The sequence below is a fragment of the Peromyscus californicus genome, unplaced genomic scaffold (genome assembly GCF_007827085.1).
Source record: "Peromyscus californicus insignis strain IS unplaced genomic scaffold, ASM782708v3 Scaffold_9__1_contigs__length_137607984, whole genome shotgun sequence".
NCBI classification, from domain to species: Eukaryota; Metazoa; Chordata; class Mammalia; order Rodentia; family Cricetidae; genus Peromyscus; species Peromyscus californicus.
The window spans coordinates 111,805,461-111,829,452 of NW_026294617.1; the positions used below are offsets into that span (position 1 = coordinate 111,805,461).

Below are 23,992 nucleotides of genomic sequence, written 5' to 3' on the forward strand. Positions count from 1 at the left end.
ATAGACCTATAACTCCTCAGGAAATAGAAACATCCATTAAAAGTCTCCCAACTAAAAAAAGCCCAAAATCACATGGTTTCAGCACAGAATTCTACCAGAATTTCAAAGAAGAGCTAATACCAATACTCTTCAAATTTTTCTACACAATAGAAACAGAAGAAACATTGCCAAACTCTTTTTATGAGGCTATAGTTACCCTGATACCCAAACCACACAAAGATGCAACAAAGAAAGAGAATTACAGACAAATCTCTGTCATGAACATTAATACAAAAATACTCAATAAAATACTGGCAAACTGAATCCAAGAATGCATCAAAATAAATCCTCCATCATGATCAAGTAGGCTTCATTCCACTGATGCATGAATGGCTCAACATACAAAAATCTGTCAATGTAATCCACAATATAAACAAACTGAAAGAAAAAACACATGATCATCTCATTAGATGCTGAATAAGCCTTCAACTTTTTTAATCCAACGCTGTAACTGTAAGTTTTCTCTGGTCCCGCCTGGCTTCCATGGCCCCAAGGCCCCGCAGCCACTTGGACCCAAATAAACACACACACACACACACACACACACACACACACACACACACACACACACACAGGCTTATATTATTTTTAAACTATGGCCATGGCAGGCTTCTTGCTAGCTAGCTCTTATATCTGAAATTAACCTATTTCTATAAATCTATACTTTGCCACATGGCTTGTGGCTTACCAGTATCTTTACATCTTGCTTCTTTTGGCAGTGGTTAGCAGTGTCTCCTCAGATGTCTTTCTTTCTTCCTCTCTCTCTAGTTAGAATGTCCCGCCTAACCTTATTCTGCCTCACCATTGGCCAAACAGCTTTATTTATCAACCAATCAGAGCAACACATATTCACAGTATATAAAAAAAGACATCACCCATCACAACACCCCTTCCTGATAAAGGTCTTGGAGAGATCAGGAATACAAGGAACATACCTAAACATGATAAAGGCAATTTACAGCAAGCTGACAGCCATCATCAAATTAAATGGAGAGAAACCCAAAGCGATTCCACTAAGATCAGGAACAAGACAAGGCTGTTCACTCTCCCCATACTTATTCAATATAGTACTTAAAGTTCTAGCTAGAGCAGTAAGACAACAAAAGGAGATCAATGGGATACAAACTGGAAAGGAAGAAGTCAAACTTTTGCTATTTGCAGAAGATGTGATAGTATACATAAGTGAACCCAAAAATTCTACCAGGGAACTCCTCCTACAGCTGATAAACACCTTCAGTAATGTGGCAGGATACAAGATTAACTCAAAAAAAAAATGAGTAGCTCTCCTATATACAAATGAAAAACAGGCCAAGAAAGAAATTGGAAAACTATCACCCTGTACTATAGCCACAAATAATATAAAATACCTTGGGGTAACTCTAACTAAGTGACAAGACTTATACTAAAGACCTGTATGGCAAGAACTTTAAGTCTCTGAAGAAAAAAATTAAAGAAGATATCAAAAAAAATGGAAAAATCTCCCATGCTCATAGATAGGTAGAACTAACATAATAAAAAGGGAAATCTTACCAAAAGCAATCTACAGATTCAATGCAATACCCATCAAAATCCCATCACAATTCTCGTAGACCTCAAAAGAACAATACTCAACTTCATATGGAAAAACAAAAAACCCAGGATGACTAAAATAATGCTGTGCAATAGAGCAACTTCTGGAGGCATCACCATCCCTGACCTCAAGCTCTACTATAGAGCTACAGTAATAAAAACAGCTTGATATTGGAACAAAAACCGAAACATGGACCAATGGAATTGAATTAAAGACCCTGACATTAATCCACGCACCTATGAACACGTGATTTTTGACAAAGAAGCCAAAACTATACAATGGAAAAAAGAAAGCATCTTTAACAAATGACTCTGGCATAATTGGATATCAACATGTAGAAGATTGCAAGTAGATCCATGTCTATCGCCATGCTCAAAACTCAAGTCCAAGTGGATCAAAGACCTCAACATAAATCCAGTTACACTGAACCTGGCAGAAAGTAGGAAGTATCCTTGAATATACGGACACAGGAGACCACCTCCTAAATATAACACTAGTAGCACAGACACTGAGAGCAACAATTATTAAATGGGACCTCCTGAAATTGAGAAGCTTCTGTAAGGCAAAGGACATAGTTAATAAGACAAAACGACAGCCTACAGAATAGGAAAAGATCTTCACCAACCCCTCATCTAACAGAGCACTGAACTCCAAAATATATAAAGAACTCAAGAAAATAGATACCAAAATACCAAACAATCCAATTTAAAAATGGGCTACAGAGCTTAACAAAGAATTCTCAACAGAAGAATCTTAAATGCCTGAAAGACATTTAACGAATTAACATCCTTAGTCATCAGGGAAATGCAAATTAAAATGACTCTGAGACATTATCTTACACCTGTCACAATGACACAGCTTATGTTGGAGAGGATGTGGAGCAAGGGGAACAATTCTCCACTGTTGGTAGGAATGCAAGCTTGTACAGTCACTTGGGAAATCAGTATGGCAGTTTTCTCAGAAAATTGGGATCAATCTACCTAAAGACCCAATGATACAACTCTTAGGCATATTCCCAAGGACTGCTCAATAATACCACAAGGACACTTGCTCAACTATATTCATAGCAGCATTATTTGTAAATAACCAGAACCTGGAAACAACCTAGATATCCCTCAACTGAAAAGTGGATAAAGAAAATGTGGAGTTGGGTGGTGGTGGCACATGCCTTTAATCCCAGCACTCAGGAGGCAGAGGCAGGTGGATCTCTGTGACTTCAAGACCAGCCTGGGCTACAGAGTGAGTTCCAGGAAAAGGCGCCAAAGCTACACAGACAAACCCTGTCTCAAAAAAAAAGAAAGAAAGAAAGAGAGAAAGAAAGGAAGGAAGGAAGGAAGGAAGGAAGGAAGGAAGGAAGGAAGGAAGGAAATGTGGTACATATACACAATGGAGTACTACTCAGCAGTAAAAAAGAATGACATCATGAAATTTGCAGACAAATGGATGACACTAGAAAACATCATCCTGAGAGAGGTAACTCAGACTCAGAAAGACAAATATGGTATGTACTCACTCAAAAGTGAATACTAGATGTAAAGCAAAGGATAACCAGACTACAACCCACAGCTCCAGAGAAGCTAGGAAACAAGGAGGACCCTAAGAGGGATACATGGATCACCCTGGGAAGGGGAAATAGATGAGATCTCCTGAGTAAACTGGGGGCAAGGTCGGGCAATAGAGGGTAGGGGATAGGGGATGAGAACATAAGGGAATGGGATGGTCGAGCTGGAACAGGGACACAGTAGGAGAACAATGAAAGAGCTATCTTGATAGAGGGAGACATCATGGGGATAGGGAGAAACAGGGTGCTAGGGAAGTTCCCAGGAATCCACGAGGATGACCCCACCTTAGGCTACTAGCAACAGTGGATAGAGTGCCTGAACTGCTCTACTCCAGTAATCAGATTGGTGAATACCCTAACTGTCATCATAGACCCTTCATCCAGTAACTGATGAAAGCAGATGCAGAGATCCACAGCCAAACACCAGGCCGTGTGCTCTGGGTGTCCAGTTGAAGAGAGGAAAGAGGGATTCTATGAGCAAGGGGCATCAAGATCTTGAGACAACCAAACCAAGCTAGTGGGAATTCATGAAATTTAGAGCAACAGCTGTGGAGCCTCTATGGAACTGGACTAGGCCCTCTGCACAAGCAAGACAGCTGTGTAGCTTGTTCTGTTTGAGGGTCCCCTGGCAGTGATCAGGATCCATCCCTGGTGCATGAACTGGCTTTGGAGCCTGTTACCTATGATAGGACACCTTGCACAGCCTTGATGCAGGGGGAGGGGCTTGGACCTGCCTCAACTGAATGTACCAGGCTTTGCTGACTCCCCATGGGGGGCCTTACCTTTTCTGAGGAGGGGATGGGAGTAGGATTGGTTAGGAAGACTGGAGGAGAGTGGGAGGGTGGAGGAGGGGGAATCTGTTGTTGGTATGTAAAATGAATAAAAAATTTCTTAATAAAGAAAAAAGAATTTTAAAAAGAAAATTATTTTAACATGGTGGAAATAAACTGAATATACCAAAAAGGAATTTTATGCAAAAGCTGTCAAACAGAAGGTTATTGAGAGAGACATGAATCTAGAATTTAGGAAGATTCTCCTTTCCAAACAGGAGTCTGGAAAGCATTAGACAGTAGCATTACCTGAAATACCATCTTATTATGCTTATTTTGGGAAGGCCTGCTAAAATAAAAATTCACATATTAATAACACGTGACAAGTGCCCATTCTCTTTCATATGTGGTTAAACAGCTAGAGCCCATTTCCATTGTCTATTCCAGGCAAAAATGTGGCTAGCAAATAAAGTGGAGTAGAAATGTAATCTAGATATAATACCGTATAATAATATGCACAGGCGTTTCTTGACCAGTAGCAGTAAGTAATAAATATTCACATAAGTGATAAAAAAGTTTCATTCTACTTATGTAATTAAACAATTTTAGTTTGCTAACATGTAAAACCTATCAACATTTCAAGCCAAGCTGTCTCCCACCCTGGCTATATTTTCCAACATACACACATCTTGTCGTGGTATGCGGTACCCACTAGTCATGCACACATACTCAAAGGTTTTAAATTCCAGGTCCTGTTCAAAGAGTTTGCTTCTGATGTTCTACCACTTACCTTGTGTTTCTATTCATTCTTTAAAACTATGACTTTTGAAGTTCTTATGATAATACAAAGAGAAGGAAGAACATTATATAAAACCTTGTGAGTGGGTTCAGATAACAGAAGGATTCCGAATCTGACTGTATGGACCAACTGTTCTCCAAAATCCCTTAATCAGGAAATCATCCTTAGCTACTGTCTCTAAGCTTTACTTTTCAAATGTATGTATATATGTACATATACATCTATGTCATTCTGTACTTCAAGAACTTGTTCCATCCTCACAAACTAATATACTAAGATAAATTGAAAGAATCCTAAGAAGACCTGTGGTTTTAGCACCTTCCATATTGTTAAACAATCCAATATCTTTCTGTGTCTTCCTTTGCCTGTCTTAGGGGAAAATGTACTGCTAGAGTACAGGTGCCATCATAGCTGGCTGCCTTCATGTTCCATTCCCAGTACCTGTCATGGCATGTGGGAAGAAGTACAGTCAATTCTTACCCAATAAATACAACAAACAACTACCTGTTGAGATGCAGTGAGAAAGGAGAGCTATAAAGAAGTCATGATCTGAATCACTCCTTTTGAGGAAGGAAAGGAACTCTTTTAAATCCTTTTCCTTTTATTTACTTCTAATTCTATTAAGCAGGAAGTTATTAAATCTTTAATAATTGTTGTGAAATATTATTTTAAGGTGTGTTACATTTGTTTATGCCGTGGAACATTTGTTTAGTGATGCAAAGCTGTGTTGCATTCTTTTATGTTGCATTTGTTTAACTCTGTGAAGCTGTGTTACTCTGCCTGTCTAAATCACCTGATAGTCTAATAAAGAGCTGAGCAGTCAATAGTGAGGCAGGAGAAAAGATAGGTGGGGCTGGCAGGCAGAGAAAATAAATAGAAGGAGACAAAGAGCAAAAGAAGAAATAGCAAGAGAACAAGGAGAGGAGGTTGCCAGGGGCCAGCCACCCAGCCACAGAGCCAGCCATGGAGTAAGAGTGAAAGTAAGATATACAGAACTAAGAAAAGGAAAAAGCCCAGAGGCAAAGTGTAGACAGAGTAATGTAAGAAAAGCTGACTAAAAACAAACCAAGCTAAGGCCAGACATTTATAATTAAGAATAAGCCTCTGTGTGTGATTTATTTGAGTTCGGTGGCAGGCCCCCAAAAGAGCAAAAACAACAAATAATAGCCTTACCTATAATTTGTTACATGTTTTTATGGAACTCTGGGAAGAAATAATAATACCTGGTAACTATCCTGCTCCACATGCATTTGTTTGGAAAGAGGGTTTTGTTGATATGATGGTTATTATGGTGCCTAAATCTATTTTTAGCATCACCCTTTTAATTATGTTTCACTACCAGTTGTCCATTGGTGCAGTAATCAAACCCAACTTTTGAAAATGTGTAAAAGTGCAGAGTGTCTCCAAGTCACAAGCCAGCTTCCATTGACTCTGCTTTTTCTCAATCCATTTCACCTGAAAACTTTGAGATGCGATGCATGGTGATTACAAAGAAGGACATTAACATGGATTCAAGTCTTCCTTCTACACTGTGTTGCTGAAGGAAGCCTGTTGAAGCTCTACATACCCAGAAGTCAATTAGATAAATGGTTTTCAATGTACACATTGGAAACTGAGTTTCAAAGTTAAGTATATGGAAACTTAAGCATATGTTTATCCCTGAATCCTTGTACACCTGCCAGAGATTAATCAAGGGAGTTTTGCCTTAGAACCTTCTGAAATACTGTGTGTGATGTCTGCATAACTTCAGACCACTGCCTGTGGCTCCCACTCCGCAAAGCACTCGCACTCACTCCCCTCGCTCAGAAGTCAGGCCAGCAGGTCTGCTTGGAAAGTAAGAAAGTAATGTTAAGACCTGAGCACAGACTTCTGGAGCCACATAAGCCCAGATGCACACATTCACATTTCCAGTGGGTGCATTTGACCAAGGGGTGGGGGAAAGAGATCTACACTGCATCCATTTGTTTAAGAACATTTACTTTTCTGGCTTACATTCTGAGTGCTGGGACATTCTAATCTGAGAAGAATCCTCCAGGAGAGGGTGCAGTGTCCATCTGAGGGGAGCAGAGCAGAGGGGGCAGATTTCCAGTAACAAGGTTTGGGAGGAGAAAGGAAATGGTCCACATTTGAAAGTGGGAGCAAGAGAAGGAATCTCAGACTGAAAATATAAACAGCATTCAAATGCTGAATTAAATCCCGAAGCCAAAGACACAGTGTAGTTTGCTGGACCCACTGCCTGCTGCTGGCTGAATTCCTGCGCAGTCCCCTCACATTTACCTGTCATCTTGCCTTCTACTCACTGGAGAATTATTAATTGTTTCAGGAAAGTGAATCTCAGTGAAAAACTCTGAGAGGGAAAACTCTAAAGTTAAAAGAGGGAAGATAGTATTGGAAAGATTTGATTCTGGGGGAAAAGCATGTCTTTCCTGTGCCATCAGCCGGCAGCTGCCTGGAGAGGAGCGGAATGAATGAAACCCAGAGTGTGGGCTGGAGAAGCAGAGAGCCAAGAGCGGAGTTTGCAGGGAGGGGGGTGGAGGTGGGGGATGTTCGTCAATCTTGCGACCCGCGACGTCACGGAGGCTGGGGACTCCTGAAGACTATAAAGCACGCCTTCAGTGCAGATCTCAGCTCTCCAGCTGCTCCCTGGGAGCTCCTGCCTGGCAGGACCCAAATGAGAACAGTCTCTGGTTCTTTCCTGCCCCGCAGAGCAGCAAACTCCCAGGACTAAGTGTGGCTCTGCTCCACATCCTCTGCCCCATCACAGTATCTCCAGAGCAGGCACCTTCCCTACCTGCTACCAGGCAGTACCCAAGACCACCGTGCCCAGGGGTTGGAGAACTTCAGGGGAGCGGGCTCCAGCTGGCAGCGGGAGTGTGGCAGGTCCCGGGCTGCCGACACCGGCCATGGCCTCAGTCCCCACCGCCGAGAGCTGGACCGAAGGGGCGACAGGAGTGGGGACCCACGCAGAGAACCTGAGCGCTGCGTTGGGGGTCACTGAGTGGCTTGCGCTCCAGGCTGGCAACTTCTCCTCGGCGGTGGGACTACAGATGACATCCCAGGCACCTTCCCAGGCCCGGGCCAACCTCACGAACCAGTTCGTGCAGCCGTCCTGGCGGATCGCACTCTGGTCGCTGGCTTATGGCTTGGTGGTGGCTGTGGCAGTCTTTGGAAACCTCATCGTTATCTGGATCATCCTGGCCCACAAGCGCATGAGGACCGTCACCAACTATTTTCTGGTAAACCTGGCTTTCTCCGACGCCTCCATGGCCGCCTTCAACACCTTGGTCAATTTCATCTATGCTCTTCACAGCGAGTGGTACTTTGGCGCCAACTACTGCCGCTTCCAGAACTTCTTTCCCATCACAGCGGTGTTTGCCAGCATCTATTCTATGACAGCCATTGCAGTGGACAGGTGAGGGGAGGAAGGCAGGAGAGTGGGGGGAGGCGGGCAAGGGCGAGGGGAGCAAAATGGGACAAGCAGTCGGTATGGCTACGAAAGAAATGATGACCCAAGGGGCCTTTAAAGGTAAAGGAACTACGAACCAGTTTCTGCTCCCATGACCTCTCCACTCCATCTCCCTGGTATAGGGCATCTAGAGCAGACAGATGCCTGCTGTGAAAATCTCTCATTCCACGTAGGCAATCGGCCAGAATGATGGAATTATTGTTTAGAATTTGTGTTCCATGGAAAAAATTTTTTTCCTTCTTTTTCTCTGTTGGTCAGTCACTATGCTGGCTAAAAAAATGCACAAGGAGTCTCCCATCCCCCTGGCATGTTTTTCTGGAGTCCAGGTCTTAATCATTCTCTGCTCTCCAAACCTGCCCCAAAGCCAGTACTCCTGCCCTCCCCTCCAGAGTCTAACAGAGGTAGCAAGCTCTTGCTAAAAGTCTTGTCGGTTTCCATTATGTTCCTGATGAGATTTAACATCCAATAATCCAAAGAAGATCTGTGTGCCTGGAAGGGCATAACCAAGTTTCAGAATATATAAAACATTATACCCAAAGAATAAGTGGCTAAAAAACAAGATATATTATTTCATAGATTTTTAATATATAAATATAGATAGGTAGATGATAGATAGACAAGCAGAGAGATGAATGAGAGAGATGTTCTTCACCTAAGATGGGAATTCTGAAATACTTAAGTAATTAAAAGCATATTAAACCTCAAATATTTGTTATTATATTCAAGTTTTTACAAATTCCCCATGCATTTGCTTTCTCTTATAGAACATTAGGAAATGTACAGGCTTGTGAAAACACTGATGAACCTGACCCTGTTAGTGAAAGCTGGCTACACTTAAATCCGACATTATGATAAAGATGAACAGTCCACAACCTGGTGATCCTGCATTCGCCTTAGTGATTGACACTTGCATGAGCATAATGCCTATTTAAGTAGTCTCAAGATTCTGGGAAAAGATTGCTTTCTTACGTTAACCAACTCATTATAAAATCAAAAAGTCTAAATAAATGCTAATTATTACTACACTCAGCTATCACAATGAGAAAAAAAAAACTTGATTTCTTGAAATGCTGAACAAAGAGGTTTTAATAGTGTAAAGCTACACACTATTTCTTATGCCAGACCCACAATGTTAACCTGCAGGAGCAATGGATGGATGTTACTAACAAGAATAAACAAATGCAAAAAAATCCACTTTTTAAAGGTCTTCAGTACCGTATACCCCCTTTCCCTCCAGCTCTGTTCTTGCATGCATTTATGCTGGGGACAAAAGTGTGTGCAAAGACAGAATAAAATCAGTCCAAAGTTTGGAAATGTGAAATCCCCCTTAACCTTGCCCCACAGAGACAGAAGTTTACGCTTCCTTAGGTTTACATAATCATCCTTTTCTATTTTGTTCTGGCTTCTTTTTAAACAAATTTCTCATATGTGAGTTTCTAATGTTGTGATGGGGGAAGAGGTGTTGGCATATAATGCCACAGAATGAGCATAATCTTCTTGAAGTGCTAACAAGGCAACATATTATCTGATGGAAATTCTAGTGTGTGTAAAATTGGTTTCTGAGAAGGAAATAATTTATTTTTCCAGTTTTATCTAGTCAACATTTCTTAGATGGCTTTAACGTTAACTGATAATGCAGAGTTATTTCATTATATTGAATGATTTGAAATAATGTGACTTTATTACTTATTCCTTTTCATTTATTTTATAGAAAACATCATAAAACTGACTCTGAACAAAACACAGCATACAGTCTGTTATGAAATTGAAGTACGCTCAGTTCATGTATCGCAAATCTCTTTTGTTCAAATGGTTATTTAAAAGAGTACTCTTATTTGAGCAGACCATTTATCTAAAAACTATAGATGTGAAGACAATCCTATTTGAGATAATTTTTAGATTAAAGAGTGCAACAGATTAAAATTCTGTTTTGCCACTCCATGGACCCTTTCAACAACGATATCTTATCAAACACAGACTGGGAGAGATGAGTCTGTAGTGCTTGCAGCCCTATTATAAGATAAACTTTGCAAGATTAGTACTTTTGAGATTGCAAGAGCATCATGACTTCTCAGGTTACAGTTACATGGATGTGCTGCAGCATGTAGCTGACATCATTACTAACAATATATTTTTCACAGAAGGCATAGTTTCCTGTATAATTAATGCTTTATTAAAAATAACCATAAAATTAAATAATCTGCAAGCACTTCTCATTAATAAAAGAATATGTCACCAAGCACATCCAACCAGTGGCCCTCAGGCTTCATGCATCCCAGGATAGCTGTGTTTGTGGCTCAATGCTTTTGTAGATGACAATCAGCATCGTATGGTGATGTGAAAAGGCGGAACCCCCCGATATAATTGAAACATCAGTGGTTTCATGGTAAATGTTCTCTATCCTATTATAACATAAACTGGTTTACATGATCCCATTCTGAATGGAAAGCACACTTGCTTCAATCTGTTTCTTTACCTAAATTAAAAGATCCCCTGAGTGTGGAAGGAGAATAAGCTTTGACTTAGGCATGTGGCCTCCCATCAGCTGCAGCAAATGTTTGCAAGCCTCCTGTGACACTTAGAAAAACTCGGGCTTGAAAAGGGTTATTCCCTTAATAAGCAATTGACAGTAACGGTCACACATTTATTCAATAAAAAGCATTGTGTCACTCTGAACCCACTCTGTGCTAGTAGAATTGATTGCTTTATATTTCCACCCTGTAAATAACTCCACCAAAGACTTGAATGTGAGATCACAGGTTTTAGCTTGCTACTGAAGTGTGGTAATTACTACATTATTAAAATTTCCTGAAAGCCTGTTTTGTTGCCTAGAAGGCCACTTCCCTAACATCATTATCATCTTGAAACCCAGGCCCCAAACTCAAGGTAGAATCGCTGGCCACTACCAAGTTGTATTTCTCTATCGTTCTCTCCAAATTTGCCCTCCTGAAATAAAACATTGGGCTATAACACGTCTTTAAAATGCCAAACCTTTCCAAGAGCATGCTGAAAAGCAAAGATTCAAACCACTTCTGTCTAGTAGAGACTAGTGCCCCTCTGAGCCTCTAAGCTACCATGCCTGGTAGTTAACTGTGAAGCCTGTAGTCTTGATTAGACCAAGATTGCCTGCAGGACTGTTAGAATCTAGCACTTATTTAATGTGTTGCATGAAAACACATAACAAGTTCTGTGTTAGCAGTGTTTCAGTTGAGAATGTAGGAGGTAGAAAATTACTAAGAGAACAGTTAATACAATAAAATGTGATTTCTGTTCAGTTATTGCATCCAGCACTTGATTTAGGGAGATATAGGAAATATATATTTTCTTCCATTTTCTAGGCATGTATTTTGAAATGAAGTTAGAAATTCTAGGAAGTTTTTTTACTATAGTAAAGGATTATCACAGGGTACATGGCCTAGTTTGAGTTGAGTATTCAAATAACTTTGTAAAATTCAATTCACTTTTTCTTCCTGATAAACCTTGAGAAGATAATTCATATGTTTTATGTAACTGCTCAAAAGCAAAGTCCCAGCAAAGGATACTTTATGTTCTTTAGATTCAGCCACATACCAAACTTCGTAATTATTGAAAGGAATGATGAAATGAACCAAGAAATAGTCTTTATCCGAATAAGTGAGAAATGAACTTGTTTGTTGTCTTCTGTTTTTGACAGAGATCTTTAGTTTTCCTGTTTCATAGTTAATTCATGCAAATTATTCATGAAATGTTAGGGGTGCTTTCAAGATGGATTGAACAAATAGAAACTTACAATAATAGAAAATAGTGAAGAGGAGTTGATCTAAAAGCTGACTCTAAAGTATGATAAATTTCACATTACTGCTAAAAAATAATACAGGTTTAATGATTTTGTAAGTGTTTCTAGAAATCTTCTTATCTGCTGGAGTTGAGAGCCCTGAGCCAATTTTGCTCTACTCTTGGCCAACTTCTATCCAGTTACAGTTCTTTACCATTATTCCAGGTATACATGCCACGTTATTTAGTCCATAGATGAATTTGCTGAAGTGAATGTAAGATCAATCACTTGATTTCATTGAATTATTTACAAAATAGTAATAAAGCTATGTTTTGGGAAATATTACTTTCAGGAAATATCATAAACCTTTTGCTCTCTTGTAAAAAGCTTTAACAATCCTTTCAGTATCTAAAAATTATCTCTAATAGTTAATGATGACAGTTCTGTTACAATTCCATTTTTTAAGATTTATTTTATTTTTAAGTGTAGTGTGTGTGTGTGTGTGTGTGTGTGTGTGTGTGTGTGTGTGTGTGTGACACATACAGACATGTAGGTGCCCACAGAGGCCAGAGGCACCAAATCCCCCGGTTCTGGGAAGTGAACTTGGTAGTCACTCACCACTAAGCTGTCTCATCAGCCCTGACAGTGCCAGTTCTTATAAAATTAATCATGAGTACATAATAAAAGCAATAAATGTGTATTTATTCATTAGGTGAATTCATTAGATGTAAGGTCAGCACAACTAGGCTACAATCAGAGGTGTGTTATATAATTGGGAGAACTCCAGTTGATACCAAGATTACTGACAACAGTAAGTAGGATATGCCTCAAACAATCTGTAGTAAATAGGTACCACTGAGGCACTGGTCACACAGCTACCTTCCAATAGGCATGGCTTTCAAAAACCAAACCCTTAATATGTAACATATTATACCAATATGACTCAAATGTAAAAAGAAAATAGAAAAATAGAATATTTACAAAAGAAGAAATAAAAATATCTAACAAGCATCCAAATTATCCATTGCTTATATTCAAAATTTCCATTTTTCTTATCAAGTATTTTCTCATTAAGCCACTCAAAACTGATTTCCTATTTCTATTCAAAGAACCTTATGATCAATTACAGCAAACGTGTCACTGCTCTGACCTTCCAGACCATTCAGCAGGACTCATTTAGGGACTTCTGCCTGCAGGCCTCTCTTCAGATTATCTGGCCCATCCTTCCTCCAGGGCCTCTTCCCTGGCTGCATTTCTGAAACTCCACTTGCCTGTAACAATTGCATTTTAGGCTCTTCAGTTCCAAATGCTGCATCTGTTTTTATTCTTCCTTTATTTTCTTGATTGTCCTCAATTTATCTCATCCAGACCCAGGCTTACATTTATCACTTAGGAACAATCTGGGTTTCTGTTTGTTTGTTTGTTTTATATTGAAAAGTAGTTTTCTTCAGATTACAAGTGGCACACAGTTACCATGCCAATGTATATAGGCAAATTAAAATATTAGTTAAAAATGTAGAGTGGAGAAAAATACTGTATATTTACACATACACACATATGTATATATTTATCTCTTCTATCTCTATAATGTAAGGCATTACTGGGATAATGTAGCACTGACTATTGGAGTAAGGGTCTTAATCACTTATGAAATTTCATTATCAAATATTCTATGTCACTCAGCTTCATTTTTGAGGCTTTTTTAAATTTTTCTAAGTCCTCAAGCTTTTGGATTACCATATTTAAAAAAAAAACAAACTAGTAGCATGGTTTACATTGTCTATACGCACAATACACCTGTGTCTAGTAGCATGGCTTCCATTGTCTATACACACAGTACACCCATTTCTTAAGTGCTGAAGAATCTCTGATGCTTAGTTTTGAAGAGTGCATTGTATGGATCAAAAAGACAGTACCTTTTACCAAAATTATCATTAATAAAAAAGTATGTTCTTTCCAGATTTTTACCTAGCATTCATCTGACTGGACAAAGACACAGCACCAAGCAGAACTCAGTGAAAAGCTCTCAAGGTGCTTGCCCTATGTGTGAGCAGTTTCTGGGTGATCTCATCTGACCCAAGGGCAAAATGCAAGAAAGATAAAATACTGTTTTCTCTAGAAATGTTTGTCTTCCCTTCAGTTTGAACACAGCATAAGAAAAAGAAAAAAATCAAAGCTGTCAAGCATGGACAAAGCTTTCCAAATCCTCTTCACTCCATTCCAGGCTGTCATCCTGATGCATCCACTTGCCCACTGTGTAGTACATTGCTTTGGGCCACCAGCTCACAAATAATAACACAGAGACTTATTATTAATTATGAAAGCTTGGTCTTAGCTTAGGCTTTTCCCCAACTAGCTCTTTTAACTTAAATTAACCTGTTTCTATTAATCTACATTCTGCCACACAACTCAGTTGCCTCTCTTCTGTACAGTATGTCTGATTTCTTTAGTGTCTTGGTGGTGTCTCTCATGCGCCTAGATTTGTCACAAGTTCCTTTCTTTGCCCCAAAGTCCTACCTATTCTCTTTTGCCTAGCTATTGGCCACTCAGCTCTTTATTGAGCCAATCACAGTGACACAGTGACACATCTTCACACAGTGTAAACAAATATTCCACAGCACCACTGTAGTATATAAATTTACTGTTTTCATAGTTCATTGTAAGAGTCACAGTCACAGTGAAAAATAATTGTGTGTGTGTGTGTGTGTGTGTGTGTGTGTGTGTGTGTGTGTCTGCATGTGAACATACATGCACTGGCTTTCTTTGTAACACAGTTTCACTCTGTAGTGCATACTGGCCAGGATCTCAGTATATAGTCCATGGTAATCTTCAACTTCTGATAATATTCCTACCTCAGTCTTCCCCAGGCTGGAACTCTTGGCATACACTACCACATCCAACGGGGAAAAATCCTCTAAATTCCTACTCTCTGTACACATTTTAACTGTCTATAGGTTTTTGATCTGTGTTTCTGGCTCTTACTTTCCCTCTCTCCCATAGCCCTTTCTCTACAGTGTACATGCTTGAGTGTATGTGACTCTAAGAACAATGTATGCATGTATATATATGGATATTTTATTTAATTATAATAAGAACATCACATTTTGTATCATCTTTAAATAAATATGCTGTTTCATTAGATATGCAATTCAATTTTGGTATCAGAATATAGAAATTTTCTTTATCCTATTGAATTTTGCTTTAATTTTTATGTGCATAGATAATGCATATATTTGATGTAAAACTCACAAAACAAGTGATTCACAAACTTAAAATCCCATTTCCAAACTTTGTTGTGTTCAGGCTATATGTATTCAATTTCATAGTTTATATCATATCTGGATGTCTGAAGACCTCCTTATATGCCACATATTATCTTTCTTCCAACGCTTTTTCCCATTTCAATAAATCATATAAGAAGTCACTCAATTATTGAAACAGCTCACAATCTGTTATATTTTATCCAACTTCCCTGGTATAAGTCACTCTCATGTCTTTTTGGTCTACTCCATTGACCTTCTAGTGGGTCTCTCACATTATAGCACAGAACATTGCTTTAAAAATAGATGCAAAATTGTGCTTCTTGTATGCCACCTTGGGTCCTTCACTAATCCTTACTGATTTTATGGAAAGGATATTCTCAATCTGTGATTCAAAAGGCCTAATATGTTTCAGACTTTCAGATTCTCCTTTATGTTCAAGTGATACCATTGTTTGGCCATAATAAAATGCTTTGATCATAGTTTTCCTGTTTCAAATTATCCTCCAATTCTCATCAAATGTATGCTTACTCTGGGTGACATTTCAAATGTCATTTTCCCAAAAAAAGCTTCCCAAACTTTACAACTTAAATTTCATTCTCTCAGGGCATGTCTGTCATAAAAAAATTTTTATGAGAGAAGTTTCTTATTCATAGTTAAGAATATTTAGTCAATTTTCTCTAAGTCTTGTAGATGCAGTGAAAGCAGGTTCAGTTATGAGCATGATAAGAGCTCAAACATCAAACAAACAGCTACAAGAATAATCAAATCAATGAAGATTAAAACAACTAAATTTCACTTTTTAACTATGAAATTGGCAGAAAGCCATGCACAGTGGCATACACTTACAATTTCAGCACTTGAAAGGTTGATATATAGCCGGCAGTGGTGGTGCACGCCTTTAATCCCAGCACTCAGAAGGCAGAGACAGGTAGATCTCTGTGAGTTCGAGGCCAGCCTGGGCTACAGAGTGAGTTCCAGGAGTTCTCTACACAGAGAAACACTGTCTCAAAAAAATAAAAAATAAAAAATAAACAAAAAAAAAGGATTGAGATATGATTGTTGTGAGTTCCAGGTCTGGCTGATCTATAGTATGGGAGCCTGGCTCAAAAAAAGCAAAAGAAAAAAACTGACCAATATACAACAAAGATAGCATTCTTATACCTATTTCAGTGATGTTATCTTTACTCTGTTTTAAAATCATCAACCATTATTTCATATGACTTAACCCAACATAAACCAGGTATAAATTAGCAAAGATCTTTCAGAAGTACAGTACAGTTTGTCAGTGCATACATTATTGAAGGTCCTCTCTGAGAGCATCAAGTGCTGTTAACTGCTGAGACATCTCTTCAGCACCCAAGAATAACAATGGACTTTAATAAAAATCCTCATTAGAAGACTTTTCTAAACCAAAATCTCAATAATGCAGCACAAATGAAAATCACAACAAAAGAAAAGAAATAAATACTGGGTCATCTGCAAATGAAAGTCAATTTAGAAATAAAAACCTCTAAGTTGAAATATAGCTCAATTCTTCAGTCTTAGGCCCATGAATATAAATGTAACAAAGTCGTTAAGAATGTCCAAATTTCTTTTCCCCACGACCCAGAATGACTTTGTGAATGTTTTCTTATACTAATTCACTTTATGTCCCTTGATAACATTCTCTTTAAACTTTTAATCAATTTAATTATTATTTACTTATCTAGTATATGTGAGCTATGTATGTGAATGTTTTCCACACACGTAGGAACTTTTCAGGACTCTGTTCTCATCTACCACTGTGTGAGTCTTGGAGAGCAAACTGAGTTCATCAGGCTTGGTGGTAGGCAATTATACCCATCAAGTTATCACACCAGCTCCACCACTTTCATAATAAACCAGAATCCCTTCATCTTCTACTGCCACAATCCTAAATCATATATTGCAATATTGAAGCCAAATAAAGCAATGAACAAACTCTTTTAAACAGTTGAAATGTAAATGGTGAAGTCAAGGGTCTTGAATTTCACTGAGTCCCCACAATCAAGAGAAAATATGCAAATAACAGAAGCTTTACAAGAATAAATTACATAAATAAGAATATTCATCTTTATAATGACACACATTTGATTAAAAATAAAGTCCCATATTTTGTGCTAATACTGTGTTGATGAAAGTCACAGAAGTGGGCACCTTCACCTCCCTATCTAGCTAATTTTGAGTTTTCATTTTGGGGGCCATGGAATACAGTTTGTTTTGCTTTATTATTCTCAAGAGTGGGACCTGTTCTGGAGTGTGGTAAACCTACTTGAGGTCATATCATTAAAGAAAATCAATCAACACAAAAATGCACAATTGTCCAAGGTGCAAAAGATCAGATACTATAGAACGTTCAGCCCTATAGGGAGCATATATACTGCACCCTTCCTCCAAAGGCTCAGAGGTCACTGCAGAAAAAGAAACAGAAAGACCATAAGAGCCAGAGATGATGGATGACTCTAAAGCAACCGTGTCTTCTGGACACAGTGTGACATCTTCACATATGAACTCACAGCAGGAGTCACAGCATGCACAAGACCTGTCAAGCACATGCCAGACCAACGTGAAGCATGGAGAGGAGAGTTGGGCACAAGTTCCATCCATAGCCCAAGAGCTGTTGGCAACTGTCCACTGTTGGCAAAGAATTGGTTTCCTCTAAGAGCTAGTCCCTAATTAGTCAAACACACTCCGAGTGTGGAAGGCCACACATCCAAGAATATTTGGGCAGCACAAATTGACCTTAATGGGGGCCAGAACGACCAACAGCTGTATGGCTTTTTCAAAAGGCCTTTAATGTTCATTAAACCTTCCCATGTGCTCTCCTCCTATCCCATCCCAATTTAATTCTCCTGTTCCATTGTTTGCCTTTAATATTTTATAACCCTTTTATATACTTTATGATACTTTTATAACCCTTTATACTACTGTGTTCTATCTCCCCTCCCTTGAAACAACACCCATGGTCCTTTACTAATTTCTTGACCTCTATGGCTATTTCAAATGAAGATTAAAACCTATATCCACAAATGAGAGAAAACATGAGATGTTTGTCTCTTTGTGTCTGAATTACTTCACTTGGAATGATTGTTTCTAGCTCCATTTACCTGTAAATTTTATAATTTCAGTTTTATTAACAGATAAGTAATATTCTACTACATAAATGTGGCACATTTTAGCTATCCAACAGGTGGAAGACATCTAAGCTATTTCTATTTCTTCATTACTGTGAATAAAACAACACTGTATATGAAAGAGCAAGTATCTCTGCAATAATATGTACATTCCTTTGGGTCTATCACCCAAAGGATATTGGGTGTTGTCTTAGCTAGAGTTTCTATTGCTGTGATTAGAACACTATGACCAAAAGCAACTTGGAGAGCAAGGGTTTATTTCATCTTACAGCCTGTAGTCTATCACCAGGGAAGTCAGGGAAAGAACTCAAGGCAGGAACCTGTAGGCAAGAAGTTAAACAGAGATGATTGCGGGAGTGATGCTTACTGGCTTTCTCAACCTGTTTTCTTAAAGCATCCAGAACCACCAGTCCAGGGGTAGCAACACCCACAGTGAGCTGGGCCTTCCCACATCAATCATCAATCAAGAAAATATACTACAGACTTACCCACAGGCCAATCTTGCGGGGACATTTTCTTAACTGAGGTTTCCTCTTCCAAAATGACTCTAGCTTATGTTGAGTTGACATAAAAATAGCCAACATAGTAAGGTAACTGAATCATGTGGTAGATAAATTTCCAGCTTCTTTGGGAACCACTACACTCATTTCCATAGTGGTTGTACTAGTCTGCATTCCCATCAGAAATGAGTGCTTCCCTTTCCACTCATCTGTGCCAACAACATCTGTGCCAGCTTCTTCTGTCACTTGTTTTTCCTTTGTTTGTTTGTTTGGTTGCTTTAGTTTGTTTTTTTTTCATGGGCTTACTCCATTCTGACTGGAGTAAAGTAAAATCTCAATGTAATTTTAATTTGCACTTTCCTGATGGCTAAAGATATTGAACATTTTTAAAAATGTTTCTCAGCCATCTGAATTCATCTTTTGAGAACTCTCTGTTTAGATCCATGCCCTATTTTGTTTTTGTTTGCTTGCTTGCTTGCTTTTTTAAAAATTTAGTCAGTTGTTTCCTTGACATTTAGCCTTTCAGTTTTGTATAGTAAAGGTACTGACCATATGCCATATTTGTAGGCAGTAAAGATATGTTTCCATCCTGTATACTGCTTCTTCACTTGAATGATGGTGTCCTCTGCTGTACAGAGGCATTTTGGTTTTATATGGTCCCATTTGTCAATTGTTTTCTTAATGCCTGGTGTCTTAGTTAGGATTTCTATTGCTGTGAAGAGACACCATGACCACAGCAACTCTTATAAAGAAAAACATTTAATTGGGATGGCTTGCTTACATTTACAGAGGTTCAACTCATTATCATCATGGTGGGACATGGCAACATTCAAGCAGACATGGTGCTGAAGAAGTAGCTGAGAGTCCTACATCTTGCAGGCAACAGGAAATGGTCTGAGACTCTGGTGTCTTGAGCATATATGAGACCGCAAAGCCCACCTCCACAGTGACACACTTCCTCCAACAAGGCCTCACCACTCCAACAAAGTCATACCTCCTAATAATGTCAGTTCCTTTGGGGACCATTTTCTGTCAAACCATCACACATAGGCTACCAGAATTCTAATCACAAATCCCATTCCTGTGCCTATAATTTCAAACACATCCCTACCTTCTCCTCTATCAAATTAAGGGTATCTGTTCTTAAGTTAAGGTCTTTGATCTGAGTTTGTGTAGATGATAGATACGAACCTATTTTAATTCTTCTACATGTACATATCCAATTTGACCAGCACCATTTGTTGAAGACATTCTCTTTTCCCAATGTGTATTCTGGGCTTCTTTGTCAAAAATCAGGTGTTCATAGGTACTATGGCCAATGTGTCTGTTTTCTGTCAGTATCGTGCTGTTTCGATTACTATAGCTCTGTAGTATAACTTTGAATCAGGGAGGGTGATACCTTCAGCAGTTCTTTCATTTTCAGAGATGTTTTGGATATCTTTTTTTGTTTGTTTCCCAGTTTAGTTTAAGAGCATTATTTCAATTTCTGTGAAAACATACTTTAGGATTTTTATGGGGATTGCACTGAATCTGCATATTGGTTTTAGAAGGATAACCATTTTTACAATTTTAATCTTGCTAATCCATGAGCATAAGAGGTCTTTCCTTCTTGTTGTATCTTGTTCAGTATCTTTCTTCAGTGTCTTAAGGTCTTTATTATATAGGTCTTTTACTCCCCTAGAATTATTCCAAGATATTTTTGAGACTACTGTGAAAGGGATTATTTCTCTGATTATTACTTGATATGCTTGCCATTTGTATATAGGAAGGTTACTGATCCTTATGTGCTAATTTCGTGTTCTGCTACCTTGCTGAAAGCATTTATCAGCTGTGAGAGTTTTCTAGTGAAGCCTTTATGGACATGTGTATAGAAAAGTATACTCTCTGCAAAGAGGATAATTTGACCTCTTTTTCTATTTGTATTCCTTTCGTCCTCTTCACTTGTCTTATTGTTCCAGGTATGGCATTAAGCACTACAATGAATAGGAATTGAAAGAGGGGACATCTTAGTCTAGTTTCTGATTTTTACAGAAATGCTTTGAGTTTTTCTCCGTTTAGCACGATGCTGTCTGTTGGTCTGTTGTATGTTTCCTTTATTATGTTGAGATAGGCCCCCATACCCCTGGATTCTCCATGACTTTTTTTGACAAACGGATGTTGGATTTTAGGTAGAAGTGAAACTTGCAGCCTAGTAGTAAAGTTTTGTAGGCTTAGGAAACCCTCTTCTCCAATCTTCAGAAGTCTGTAGATATCTCCCGGGATTCTGTAGGTGGTCCTGTGATTCTGGGTCAGACTTTACACTGTGTTGGTTCTAGGCAGTTGATAGATATGGTGACTGATAAGCAGGCAGAATAACTGATCCAAGAGACCCTACCTGGATTTCTGGTTCTGACTCTACTCAGTGCCTGTGCTGAGAGTGTGGGTGACTGATAGGACTTCTATTTTCTTTTTTTTTTTTTTTTTTTTGGTTTTTCGAGACAGGGTTTCTCTGTGTAGCTTTGCGCCTTTCCTGGAACTCGCTTTGGAGACCAGGCTGGCCTCGAACTCACAGAGATCCGCCTGGCTCTGCCTCCCGAGTGCTGGGATTAAAGGCGTGCGCCACCACCGCCCGGCTAGGACTTCTATTTTCTTAAGAATAAATTTCTTTATTTCAAAAACATATGTTTAAAAGTGAAGACAAATGGAACTTTTGATTATCAATAGATTATTGTCTATACAATTTTACAAGAAACTGAAAGTTCACACGCCTTCTTTTTACTCATTCCGTCTCCAGTTCTAGAACATCAAGCAGTGATGCTGACTTTGCCTCTTACACATGACTCTTACAACAGAGGTTGACTATTTGTATCCATTCCTACACACTTCTGAAATTATGCCATGAAGATAAGGAATGACACGCTGTGTAGTATTTTCCACTTATTTTATATGTTTCAACTATTGGCTTATTAATTTTTAGAGGAAAACAAACTAAAGAATTAAGAAAAATTCTTACTAGAAATACAATATGGCATTTTTAAATTAACAAAATTGCCCCCCACACATCATCATCATCTCATAACAAGCTGACTGCTCATAGTGTACAGATACTTTTTATGTTTACTAGTTTTGTTATCTCACCTTCTGCTCCTACTGGCTGCTAATTGGGGCCTACTAATTTGTTTCTAGGTTTGCTTTGTAAACTTTTTGAAGCAACATGTAACTTCAAACTATATCATTTTATCTTAGATTTATTTTAAATTCATTAAACTTACCTAACATGGTAGCTTACACTTTTAATCCCAGAAATTAGAAGGATGAGGTAGGAGGACCACAATTCCCAGGTCACCAATGGCTATACTGATTTGAAGACATCATCTGCTGTATAAGAAGACACTGTCTTTAAACTATCCCCACCAAAAAATCCAGTCAAAATTTATTTTGATTGATGTAAAAAATCTAGGCTTTTTAATGCATGAATAAGCTCATCAACACCATCATCATAGAATATTTCCATCATCACAAAGGGGCTCCTACCTTTGGTCACTTTGCATTTACACCCTCAGCCTCTCCCAAACCCTAGCAGTGACTAATCCATCCTCATCACTTGGTCTTCTTATGAGAAGGTCATATTAACATGAGCATTGAGTATATGATCTTTGATACTGGGTACTTTTGCTCACCAGAACATCTCTGGTATTATCTTAAGGACTGAGTAGTTCACACTTTCTTCTTTATTGAATCCCATTGTGTAGCTCTTCTGGAGTTTATTCATTCACTCCCTGTGGGGCACTTATGCTTTCCTGATTTTAAGGAATTATAAAGAGATCTGTATAGGCATCTGTGGGCCTTGGTCAACTATCAATCAAACAAGATGTGGGCTTTTTTCTCTGGACCACCAGTCCACAGGTCTGTTCCTATGTCACTAACACTCTGAGTCATCTGCTCTCTTTTTTTTTTTTGGTTTTTCGAGACAGGGTTTCTCTGTGTAGCTTTGCGCCTGTCCTGGAACTCACTTGGTAGCCCAGGCTGGCCTCGAACTCACAGAGATCCGCCTGGCTCTGCCTCCCGAGTGCTGGGATTAAAGGCGTGCGCCACCACCGCCCGGCCATCTGCAATCGGTTAGCGCGCGGTACTTATACATCTGCTCTCTTAATGTGATTTGTAACAAGTCTTCTAATATTTTCTTCCTTTTTAAGATTTTTTTTACATATAGAACCTTTGATGTGACTAGAACACTTCTACATGACTTTAGGATGAGCCTTTATACTAAGAAATTGGACTGGAGAGATTTACAAGGATAGTGTCACATATTCTGCTCAATTTGGAGGACATTGTCAGTTTAAAAATATTGAGCCTGTTGGTCCATAATCATTTCCTGTGTTTCAGTTCACTCAGATCTTCTTTAATTACTTTCAGCGGTGCTTTGTAACCTAAGTAAATGAGCCCTGCATTTCTCTTTTGTTAATTTTTATCTTAAGTGTTGCTTTTTAAAGATTATTTTAAATGTCATTTTTAAAGTTGACTTTCGGATATTTCATAGCTGGTCTGTTTTGCAATTTGTCTTAATGGCCTTTTGGTCTGATGTTAGTGGAATCAGTCTGGTTCTTTTAGTTTTACTCATTTTTTCCAATGTTACCATAGTGTATCTTTGTCCATTTTACTTTCAACCCACTAGTCTGTATGAGTTTACTCTTTAGTTCGTATGGATTTGAGATAACATTTGATGTTACTTTATTTCAGCCTAAAGAATATCTTTCAGCATTTATCTAAGGTGTGTATGTTTGAGCAAAGTCTCTCAGGCTTGCTTATCTGAGAATTTCTTTAATTTAACTTGCAGTGTATTTTGCATTTTACATTCAGATATATGATTCTTTTTTAGTTAGTTTTTTAAATAAAGTACAGGGTAGAGACCAAAGTAAGTACTTTTTATACATAGATTCCCAATTGTTTCAAAATATTTGGTGAAAAGACTGCCATTTTTCCATTTAATTGCCTTTTCACCTTTGCCAAAAATCAATGAGCCATCTTTTTGGAGGTCTATTTCTGGACTCTTGATTTTGTTCCATTGATCTTTGTCTGAACCAAATCCGAAGTCTTGATTACTGCAGCGTAGACTAGGTCTTAAAATTTGAAAGTGTG

At 38.6% G+C, this 23,992-nt stretch overlaps 1 protein-coding gene across 1 annotated transcript in view; it reads left to right on the forward strand.

Annotated features, from left to right (window-relative positions):
* The first annotated feature begins 7,325 nt into the window (after positions 1 to 7,325).
* The window catches only part of Tacr3 (tachykinin receptor 3), an 87,289-nt gene continuing 70,622 nt past the window's right edge, over positions 7,326 to 23,992 (forward strand). The window contains exon 1 of the mRNA XM_052730550.1: positions 7,326 to 8,151. Coding sequence (XP_052586510.1) covers positions 7,643 to 8,151 — 509 coding nt within the window. The 5' untranslated portion in view covers positions 7,326 to 7,642. The remainder of the gene's footprint in view (positions 8,152 to 23,992) is intronic.